We start from the raw sequence: 12,160 nt of genomic DNA, 5'->3' as shown, positions 1-12,160 counted from the left end.
GAATTATTGACACCGCTTTGAGGTCGATGTTAAAAAAAAAATAGTTTCCATCTTAGTAGTACAGCTTGTTAGCAACAAGTGATCAAGTATATCTTCATTATGATCTCTAGATATTACACTGAATGACTAACTTTAGTAGAAAGGAGTTTTTGGCTTAAAATGATTATGGTAAAACGATGATGAAGAATCAGGTGGAGTTGAGTCATATGAGGAAGAAGTGTGTTGGTACTTCCTCTTTCATACATGTGTTAAAAGTTGTGTCTTTGTCACATGCTTTTTAAGAAGTTTTTATTTCTTTTCACTTTGTTTTTTTACTGAAGTGTTGCTTTTTGCTTACATTTTCTTTTATCCTCATTGAAAAGGAATTTCTTTGACCAAGTCTAACTCTTTCCTTCCTTTATTCGTTCATCAGTATGAATCCATACACAGCAGTGTGCTGTTAAAGTCCCACTCAAACTACATTTTTATCTATTGTAAAATTGTTCCTGTTGGTCTTTTAATTGTGATTATGCAGTTTTTAGCATGAATCCCAAACCCTGGTTTGTTTATTAAGACATATTGTCAGCAGAGCAGTAGAAGCTTCTCAGAAATTTGCTTGTAGCCGGTGGTTAACTTGTATCCTCCGCTAATTTCCCAGCATTCCTTTGTTTACTCTCTCTCTAGCTAGCTTTTAGCCCCTCAAGCTAACATTAGCGTAACAAAAATAAAGTTGGAGCTTTCCAGCTGTACAGTTTTGATCCAGATTCCAGCACAAACGATTAAAATGAAGACGTTCATGGATCTATTTGACTGGAAGTGGATGCTTTAGAATTGTTGAAAGGAGATTTTGGTTGCTACATCACAAACTCAAACTTTTTCAAGCATCAAGTTTTATCAGCTCCTCATCCATTATGATTGAATAAAGAAATACTCAGCAACACTGTTTTAATCTTATTTTTTTTTCACATATATCCTCTATCAAGAGAAAAATGTTACAACTACATGATAACAACGCTGTTAACAGTTGAAAAATTATAGGATATTAAAAATTTTGTGTTTAAGCGTCACCGGCACCGCCTCAGGTGTTAAAGATTTAAGCATAAAATATATATAGTTTTGACTTTTGAATCTGTAAACATTCATCAGTTGTTGAATATTGTAGCCCATGGTTTTTGTTGTTTGCAGATAAAATATAATATTATAATATTGTGTTTTGCTGTCAATCTCACTGTTAAGAAACAAACATTCCTATCATGTTCTTAAGAGAAAATGTGACAAAAGACAGAATCATCTTCCTGAACTTGTCTGATCTTTAGTCTTCCTTTGCAGTAACAGTGTTTTTAATAAATATGTCTCATGTGATATGTGTAAATTTTAGTTTTGTTTCAAAGACGAAGTGAAACAAATAGTCCCCCACCGCATGCAGGACTGTTGTGGTGTGCCAAATTGTTGTCAGACACGAGACTACTAAACTAAAGATCCACCAAAATATAAACAGTGTACCAAAAAGATCTTTGAAGTCAAATATACCTATCAGAGTTCTCAAACTTCTTAGAAACATTTGAAAGATGACACACTTACATATAAACACAGGTAAAGTGTGTGTATCCATCTCATATAATCTATGTTTTCTGTAGCTAAAACTAAAACTCCATTCTTACACAAGTATACAAACATGGTTAAAATAAAAAATAGATTATTTAAACTCGAACTGAGAAGCGGAAATAAGGAAGTGGGCAGTTACTAAAGAGGATGTCGTTTTTTTTTCCCCTTTCATTTGAGTCGTCACTCTTCAGCAATGAGACTCCTAACTCTGCTTGTCTCGGTCCTTCATGGTAAGCAATTTTCCTTTTAAGTAAGAATTGGTAACAAAAAACTGACTATGAACGAATGTTTGAAATTAGTTTCTAGATAGGAAGTCGATAAACCAGAAAATGCTGCTTGAAGATCATCCTGAAATGAGGCTTAAATGAACATAATAGAATTCAGTGACACCAGAGAAGAGTTTCAAAGGTTTTGCACTATGGTGCGTAGTAATGGTGGTGGTTGGGGAGAGGGGGATTCCTTCACTACACCTCACTTTCATCTTAATTCAGCACATGTCTTTATTTAGAGTCGTACTTCTTGTTTTCAGTTTGAAACAAAATTATATTTTGTAAAATGTTTCCTTAACCCAAGAGAACCCACGATCTCATCAGTGTCACAGAAAAACATCAGAAATGTTTTACATGATCTATTTGTTATGTGGTGTATTTCATATAATTTTATTTTATAGGAAAATGGGTTAAGTCAGTTTTGGAACCTATTTGAGTTTGTTTTAATGCATAGTTCATATTTGGAACCTAGTTTCTGATAAAAACTTAAACTAGAAGTTTCGGAGGCGTTCCACTCACTTCCTGGTTAACAAATATTTGCCTTTTTTGACTCTGAACATCACTTCTCTGTTGGAGATCGTAAAGTTTAAAGGTACCATTAACTCAGAGGAAACAGACAGTGTTGACAGGGATTCAACTTAACTCAAATTAATTCAGTATTTTTTATAAAATGCTAATTTATGACAAAGGTTGTCTCAAAATTCTGCACAAAAAAACAAGCAATAGTTATAATGAATTCATTTCAAGCATTCAGGGTCATCTTATCCTTCCTCTTGGGTCATTTTTGACCCCTGTCCTAAAGCTTTAAAATACACTAAAACATTAAACTATCAACCATTTGCTTGTCATCTCTTCATGTTAGGTTTCCTTATCCATGGAAATGTTGGCTTTCTTATTTTTTCTGAGGGTCTCTGAGCCTTTAAAAAAATAAGAATCCCTCTAGATTTCAATACAAACAGAAAAATAAAATCAAGAGAATCATATAAATTAAAATAAAGGTTATTGTGTTACTTGAATTCTACAAAGGGGTTTATCTCTGAAATTAACTAGCTTCATCTATAGAGCAACAAACATCAAAGCACAATTTACAACTCATTAAACCTGATTATAAGAATATTAATTTTAAGTATTTTCATTTACAGCAAATCCAACATATTTAAAGATGAATTTCATCCATGAGGAAAGTTCAGGAGATTAGCAACAGATTTACCTACAAAATGCTGCCGTGTATATGACAATTCTGTCCTCCATTTGGAAGCAGACGTGATGCGTTCAGTGGCGGCGTAGAAGTTCTCATTCTGGCCCCTTTGTCGCTCAACATTGTCACAAAACTGCTGGAAGGCTGAAAAATGACAAATCATTTTCCTGTTGAGACAGGCTCGCTGTCTTCGGGATTGGCCGACCTTTTTTTGACCATGCCCAATTTATCCGGAAAAGACTTTTCCAGATAAAGACTTAAGATGGACTATAAAGGATGGACAATAAAGTCTTAAGATGGACAGTAAAGTCCATCTTTATTGCTTACGCAATAAATCTGTAAATAAATCAACTTCTCCTTCTTGAACTGCAAAAAAGTGAGTTATTCAAGCAAAAATTGAGTCCAGCTACTGCCTACAGTCTGAAGTACAGAAGAAGTTACTTTTTGATAGTGTGAGCTTCAACCATCCAAACAGAGACGATTATGTCATATTTCACCTGCAGAGACTCTAACTCAAATTCTTACTGGTTGAAGCAACATCAGTGTGTATAATCCATACATGACTATGATTTAATCAGCAGTGGTTTTTATGGAAAGCCGCCACAAAGGTGGAGGTGAGGGCATAAGCACTGACTGTACGAGTGTAAGGCAGACTTTCATGAACCTAGCAACAAGTGAGGGCTAAAGTCTGATTGGTTGGAAACTATAATTTGATAAAAAAAACACTATCTGACAGAAGCACAGCCGGGGCGTGGTAGGGCTGTGAGAGAAGCTGACACAACAGTTAGAGTAAAATATATTTTGGAGAAAGATATGTAAAAAAAACAACATTTGTCTGTCATTTAGATACTTTTATTCAGATAATTTTAGGCCTTCTCTGAAGGTTTTGCAGGCCCTAAAAGTACACCACTGCTGTAAAAAACAAAAACTGGAATAACATTCAAGATCTCTGTCTACTTAAAACTGCAAAGACATAAAAAAGACTTGCTTTGAAGTTGACTCATGGTGACTGGGCTTAAAATCTTCCTCCTTAAAACGCTTCGACACTCATCCAGATGGTTTCATCAGTCTGAGTGGTGCAGGGTTCAGTCTGTATTAGAATCCTCCACATGGGACACCCACATTTCTGGAAATGGAATACTCAAAGAAGAGGAACCAGAGTGAAAGCTTCCTCTTTTACACTCCATCATAGTGTTGACAGATGTGGTCGGGCTGTAGTTTTGGCTTTCTTTGGAACCAATGAATGATCAATAGGGGACAAATTGTGTCTGAGGCCTCCCCCTCTGTTGAAGGGACGGTTATTGACATGTACATGTTCTCCTTCTTTGACCCCTCTCTAAAATCATATCTTTTTCCATCTAGAATCTGTACATGTTGGACTTTAAACATTTTTTTTTTAAGTGTGAGTAAAGCCTTGTTTCCACTAAGTGACCCGGTACAGGAAGGAGTAGTACGATACAGTCCAGTTAATCCTGGCCAATGTTTCCCCTCAGTCAGGCCTCATTCTCATTAAGTGGTTTGTTTTTGCAGCACGTGTGGTGTAGACTGCTAGCGTGTCATTGTAGTCCGACGACTAGAAAAGCAACAAAATTTGAGGACATTCAACAGCAAGGAACATTTGCAGTTCAACCACAGACCAGACCTTGCTGTTGTTTACAGACATTTAGTATAGACTCGTCACCAAAAGAATATACAAGAAGAACCTGAAAACTGGAAACATTAGCTTAAACGAGCGCTATTAGGTGCTTTCTAATGTCGTCGCCATTTTTCGACAATTAACGGCCCCAACGGCTCTGCCCCAACAGTCCTGTTCCATTTTTCAATGAACCTACAATCCATTGGGCCCCCCAAGAAGTATGTTTTGGTGCCGTTTAGTGGGTCCATTTTACAATGGAAATGTTCAAAATACTGGACCGTACGGGACCGCGTTTAGAGGAAACGAGGCTTAAAAATCCTGCTGTGTTTGTACAACCTCTAGGGTAATGAAGGTTTGGTTTCTACATTCTACAACTCTGAGCATGCTTTAGTACACAGGACTAGATAAAATGCATCGCTTCTTTTTTTTCTGTGAGTAAGGTGTCTTTGGTTGAACCAGTTTTTGCTTCAAAGTGCCGCTAGGTTTGAAATTGACTTGTTTTTGGAGTTTGGCAAAAATCTCTTAAGTTTTCCATACACTGGTGACGTACAGAACAACAATGTTTTTGTTTCTGAGAAACATAAAACTATATTTGGGAGACCCACCTGGATGATACAAATATTGACTAAACCAAGCATAACTCGAACCGATGAAGCCACTAGGATGAGCGGCGAAACATTTCAAGAAGGAAGATTTTAAGTCCAGTTGCCATGATTCAAACTTCACAACATTAACAGAAAGTTGAGCAAGGAACAATTGGCTGACTGACTACTGACTATTTGTAGGAGGGTGAGTGTTGACAGGTTTCTAGACCTTTAAGTGGAAACATAGAAGCCAGTTTGTTGAGAAAAAACTGTAGATGAAACCAGTCTAGACTCACTTCCCTTCATGTGAACTATTTTTGAGTTTTCTTAAATGTGTCTGACAACTGCACACACACCACAAACCCACACAAAATTATTCAATTTTCTATATGCAATAAAACTTTTATTGAGGTGTTCCAAGTTGTGTTAACTTTGAGATGAATATAAATTCTAAATAAAGGATATTTGCAGTTTGATCTCCGTTTTTCTAGAAATGTAAGATTTTCTGCTGTTGTGACTAGAGAGATAGGTCAACAAGTTAGATGGTTTTTGAAGTTGAAGTTTTTTTTTGTATCTTACCCTTCTATGTTGAACTCTTTCTGTCATTGTTTTGCATCTAACTCAGGCACATTAGAGACAAAATGTCTCTGATGTCTCAGATTAATTTGGTTAAAATAGTTTGATTGATTTTGTTAAATGGGACAGAGTAAGTTCTCTTCTTTCTGTCCCCTTTCATTATCACCAACGACAAGAATTTTAAGTAATTTATTGTTGTGTACCATGACATCTTTTGATCTATTGTGGGCTTTTAATTATGATTATGACATCTTTAGCCAAAATAAAAAATAAAAAAAAACGGAAAAAAACATCATTTTCTATGATATAGTTTCTGCAGGGCTTAGAAATTTGCCTCTGAGTTGTGGGTGGGACTGTTGGTTTGGAGTAAGCCCGCCCTCATTTCCCATCATCCCTTTGTTAACACTGTCTCCTGCTAGCTTAGAGCCCCTCACAACCTGAACCTTATATTTTCGGTGCAACACAAATGGCGAGCAATTTTGAAACTATCCAACCATTCACTGTTGATCCAGATTGCAGATCAGACGAGGAAAACAAAGACGTACATGGATCTTTTTGTTAGGAGGTGGATGCATCAAAATGGAGCAGAGCAGGTAGACTGAGGCCCTCCAACCGTAGCACCTACATCATCAACACATTCTCACTCCCAAGTCCTCACATATTGATGTCTGGCTAAGGACCCATCCGTGTCACTTTTTGATTTTTTTGGGTGTCTTCAAGTCGCCATTTTTTAACGTACTGGCTGTTTTCATAAAATCACGGGTCCACAGCCTATGACCTGAACCGGTCCAGTACCGTGAAGCGTAGTGCACCGGTACCCTAACCCGGACCAGATGCAGTACCAGACCTGAACCGGTACCAGATGTGGTACTGCATCTGATACCACGTCCAATACCGCATCTGGTGCTGAGGTCCTGAGGGTTGTGGGCCCTTGATTTTACAAACAGCCAGGACAACAAAAAACGACAAGTTGGGGACACCCAAACCGTCAAAAAGTGTCGTGGAGGGGGCCTTAACCAAACGTTAATATGTAATATCTGACAACTTGGGGACGAGAATATGAGAATGTGCTGACATCGCTGTTACAAGTTTTTCCAAATTTTCTGCTGCTCCTGATTCACAACAATTTAAATACAGAAATGCTGTTTTAATCTTAATTATCTTTACATATGTCCCCCATCTTGAGAAAATTACCCACACATTAAAAACCCCAAAACCTACAGTGCAGTACAGAGGTACTGGGTTAAGTTGCTTTCGACTTTCTTTCCTGAATTTAAGGATATTTCAGATGAATTAAATGGTGAAGTTCTCAAACGGACCACTGGAGACGAGGCTTAAAAGTGAGCAAATTCACATTGACTCCTATGCAAAAAAAAAAAAAAAATCCAACTTTTCACCAAAAGTAGATGTTTGTGTAACTTGATTACAACATATTTTCAATGGTTATTGCTTTATTTTTTATTCATGATAGCTGACAACTCTCTTTAAAAAAAACAACTGTCTATATGGCCTCTTTATTCCATGATAGATGTTAAAGATTATGGGTCCACTGTGTTCATGTCTATGTTCTGAGGACTAACAAGGCTAGCCAGGGTTTCCTGTTTTCTTTCAGGTTTGCTTAAAACCTGAGCCACATCAAAGCTGACATGCTGTTTGTTTTTCCTTAGTTGTCCACATGGAAACAATGGAAAAAGTCTCAGCTTATGTCGGTGAAAGTGTAAATCTGACTTCAGCAGCTAAAAATGGGCAAAGTTTAGTCAGAATTGAGTGGTCGATCTACACCAACACAACCTGGATTGCCACCTTTAGAGACGGCAAAGTAAATACAGAGCGTCACCCTCAGTTTAAGAAAAGACTCCATCTAAACACCAAATCAGGTAATGGAAGCATTCCTCCAGTCAAAGCTACAAAAAACATGAAGTACCTAATACTTGTGATGTGTTTGGTTCTTCAGGTGACCTAACCATCACTAATCTGACACTGAAGGACGCCATGATTTACTCTGTAGAGTTCATCTACTCCGACGAACCAAGTTCATCTACTACAACGAACCAAGCTCAACCCAAAAAGATTGAGCTCGAAGTGAAATGTAAGAATTTTACAATGTGTTTCAGAGAAAAGGTCAAAAATATTAATGATGCACTTCATTTGCAGATAGATTGCAAGCACCAACCATACAGAAGATCGCCAGCTCAGCAACTCGGGAGGGTTGCTTCATTACTCTGAACTGTTCCTCCTCAGAGAAAGACGTTAGCTTTTCCTGGAAAGTTTCACCTCCCTCTATGAACTCTTGGAGAACCGAGAAGGGCCCCTCCTATATTTTAGTTCTCACAGATCCAAAGCAGGACTTGAATGTCACCTGTAGCTCCACAAAAGGAGAAGAGACAGCTCACCAAGATTTCTCAGCAGAGTGTGAGGGTAAGCTTTTATCTGTTCTGGGTTTCTCTGAGTTATTTTGTGTAAAATGCTTACATAATTTAGCTGCTACACACTGCTAGGGTCAAATTTATATATATATATATATATATATATATATATATATATATATATATATATATAAATATTTTTTATATATGTAATATTTTTACATTTTGACTTTTTTGGGGTCAACCTAAATCAGGGGTGGGGCCATTTATTTACTTGGGGGCCAAAAGGGGCTCTGAAATTTGATGGAAGGACTGGACTAGGACCAGATCTGTGGAGTATTTTGGTACTCCACCTCATAAGAGAAAGACATAACATGAAATCTGGATGAAAACATGTTCTAATTTTGATTAAAACTAATATAAAACATAATTTCAAAACTGACTACTTCTCATTTGAATGCACCAATGGTTTAACGTTTTTCAGGGAAAACCGTAAATATGATGCGTTCATGTGATGTTGGAATGATCGGAAAAAAGGACTCTCCATCTAGGAAAACACACATTAACTTAAAAAAGAAATACAAGCCTTATTTTTAAAAGCAATTCATTTAGCCTTAAATAAAGGTACCTATTTTATCATTCTACATAAAGTAAAGATTACAGTAACACCGCTTTATACTTTACACTTAATGAATAATTTGTTGTAGTTTACTCAAATGCTATGTAAGGTGATGATGACGATAGACACTCTTCAGCCAGTGTTCATGAACGCCAACTATCTAAATACTCAGATTGTTTTTTTTCTGAATTATCAGTAAGAATGCAAATAGGATAATCAAATGTCCCCATAAGGAGAAATCATACTAACACATGGAAATGTATTTCCAAAAAGCTGATATTTCTTGACATGTATTCATGTTTCAAAGGTTTACATCTGTGCAGGTGAGAATAGAAGTTGGTAGTCTCATAAAACACAACACACTTTTGACTTTAAAGGGTAACCACACCCTATATCAACTTTTTTTGACTATTAACCTCTATGAAAAGGGCTTTAAAAGTATTGACTGTTGGTCATTACCAAATTTTTGACAAATTAAAAAAAAACGTGAATAATTTTTTTTATGTCTCTTCCAAGTCTTTACAGAAGAATCTTCCAACTTGAGGGACAGATGGATATTACTATTTGTCTTCGGAACCTTTGGAGGCGTGGTACTAATTCTCCTGATCTACAGATGTGAAAAAACAAAATCTGAGTAAGCACAACACACGCTAACTTGTGAAACTGATCATCTTTAGTTTGAATGTTTTATTTTCTCAAGAATCAATACTGTCTGACGTATGAACCCTCGGAAGAAAACACAAGGTGTGCAGAAAGGGAGCATTGCTTCAAGCACAACAGATTTTCAATTTATCAAAATGAGGATTGAGGGTTTTTTCCACTTTTTTTTTTCATTTTATGGACAATTTTATACCAAAAAGTAGAAAATTATAGTTTTACATATAAATCCATCTGAAATCAAAGTTGTTTTTTTTTGTTTGTTTTAGTGTTTTGAAGTTTTTTCTTGGATTTTAACCTGAATTGTGTTCATTTTAAATGAAAATAACAAAGTAATAACACTTTTGAAGATAATTTAACACGAAAACTACACCCAAAAATATTAAAATTAAAATAAAAAAATGATGACTTATTACCCAAATATGCATCTCATCATTCATGGTTCTTGAGTTCTCTTTTTTTATTCTCTTTGTTGCTGGTGTATGTTATTCTGTCTTTCTTCATATAAATTACTAAAAATATGGAGATTTAACAAGTTACATTTCTTATGTTTCCTTTAATTTGCTGTTTTCTAAAGTTTTTGATTTTATTTTTCAAATTTTCAGATTGTTGAGGCAAGCTGTTTGAAAAGATAAACTCAATCCATAGCAGAAGTCACTGCGTCAGAATACATATTGTTGATGTTTTAAGTTATGGCTTCAGTCTTATGGGTATGTTTTGTTTTTTCTTCTTTTCCAGTGAGGCCGCAGACCTATTAATGGCATAGAAAAGTGGTCAAACCTGCATACAGTTACAGCCGAACACCTGTAGATAGACAGTTATTACCCAACCATGGACGGCTACACTCCGACACATCCAAACAGTGTCTAAGTACTGCTACACATCTATGGTACTATGATGGACACAATGTGTGGACTCATTCACAAGAATATCAAAAAGACCTTTAAACTGTGACTTTAAAATGAACCACAAACAGCTGTATTTTTATTCACATTGTTACGGCTGTAGCTGTATTTGGTTTTGTATTTTCTGTGGATTTTGGTCAGAGTGGGGACTTCCTTGTGTTTTGTGGATCTTTGTGTGTGTTTTCTGTCGATTTCTTTCAGGTGTGGTGCTGGAGGCGTGGCTCCCCATTGGTCCAAATCGGAGGAGGGAGCCTTCAAAACCACTGTGTGGACCTCCAGACCACGAGAAGGGAGCTGGGCTGCAAACAATCTCCATTGCAGCTCAGTGATCTTCTCCACCTGTTTAATTTCTGTGCACTTTGTAGTTTCTTTGTGGTTGTGTTCTGTCCCACTCGGTTGTTTAGTATTTAGTGTTTAATTTAGGTGAAGCTGTAGGGGTGAACCACCATTTTCTTTAGTAAATGTTTTCTCCCGTTTATGATAGTCCAGGGAGGTTAGTGTTTGTCAATGTTTTACTGCTTCTTTTTGCAGGTAAACTCATCTGGGTTTTGTTTGTTATTTTGGCCTTGGTACACCCTGAAGCCCCTTTGCTTCACTTTTAGATATTGTTTGTTTTTTTAATTTTTTTTCTAAATAAATTTATTATATCTTTATGGAGACATTTGTTTGTTGTTTTTGTTACACGTTTTTTCTCTTAATTTTCCTTTATGCTATGTCCCAGACCCCTAGACCAAATAGGGCGCAGTTTTAATTTTCAATTTATTGATTATGATTATCAATTTTAACATTGTTTTTTGTTTTTGTTTTATTTATTTTGATTTTTTTCTCATCTTTTTAGTATTGTCCTACATGGCTTGGGTAGAGGACTGTTTATTATTGCCTAGTGCAGTATTTCTATCTATCACTTAAGGCAGGATAGCAAGTTGTAAATCCAGTTTATATTATTTAAAAGATGAGTGAAAATTCTATTACCATTTGTACTAAAGGGTTGTTTAGAGTCATTTTATATAACTATTTGAGAAACCTCTCCAAATGTATTTTAAATGTTATTTATAGTACTACAGTGTTTAGCGATCAATGGCTCTGATTCACAGCAAGAAGAGAACGTTCGAATCCTGACTGATTTCTGACTGTGAGGAGTTTGTATTTTTTCCTTGTGCATGTGTGGGTTTTCCCCTTGAACTCCTCAATTATTCCCTGGTGTGAATTAACTTGTACCCCGCCTTTATCCAACAGTAGCTGGGTTAGGCTCCGGTCTGACTCTGAAGGGGAATGGATGGATTAAAAAGTGTGTGATTCTGCTATCATTTATACTAATGACTTGTTTAAAATGATTTTATGTGACTGTTTGAGAAACATGTTTTAATGTAATTTAACTGTGATTTAAATTAAGTAGCGATATAGTAGCTACTGCTCTTACCTCACAGAAAAAAGGCCCTGGTTTGAGTATCGGCTGGGACCTTTTTGGGTAGAATTCTCCTCAGGTACCCTGAGTTACTCCCAAAGTCCACAAATATGGTTCATATGTGGATTGGTGTCTTTAAATTGTCCATATGTGTGTGTTTGTGGATCTGAAATGGAAGGATTAACTGGCCAAAGTTCACCTGTTCCTGCTCAGAGTCGTAGAAGACAGGGAGGGAATTAAAGACGAATCCTTTTGAACATTTTGCACAGCATATCTTTTTAAGATTTAATGTGTAAACCACCCTTGTGTGTGTGTGTATATATATATATATATATATATATATATATATATATATATGTTT

General features: G+C 36.2%; 1 protein-coding gene across 1 annotated transcript; it reads left to right on the top strand.

Moving 5' to 3' along the window:
- Positions 1–1,770: 1,770 nt before the first annotated feature.
- Positions 1,771–12,132, top strand: si:cabz01074946.1. The gene is made up of 6 exons (XM_024262723.2): positions 1,771–1,814; positions 7,515–7,724; positions 7,802–7,936; positions 8,002–8,265; positions 9,349–9,466; positions 10,228–12,132. The coding sequence occupies exons 1-6, from the start codon at positions 1,778–1,780 to the stop codon at positions 10,253–10,255; spliced, it is 792 nt and encodes a 263-aa protein (XP_024118491.1). The 5' UTR covers positions 1,771–1,777; the 3' UTR covers positions 10,256–12,132.
- Positions 12,133–12,160: the final 28 nt, after the last annotated feature.

This window comes from Oryzias melastigma, unplaced genomic scaffold (assembly GCF_002922805.2).
Source record: "Oryzias melastigma strain HK-1 unplaced genomic scaffold, ASM292280v2 sc00313, whole genome shotgun sequence".
Lineage (NCBI taxonomy): Eukaryota > Metazoa > Chordata > Actinopteri > Beloniformes > Adrianichthyidae > Oryzias > Oryzias melastigma.
This window is presented reverse-complemented; position numbering and strand designations above follow the sequence as displayed.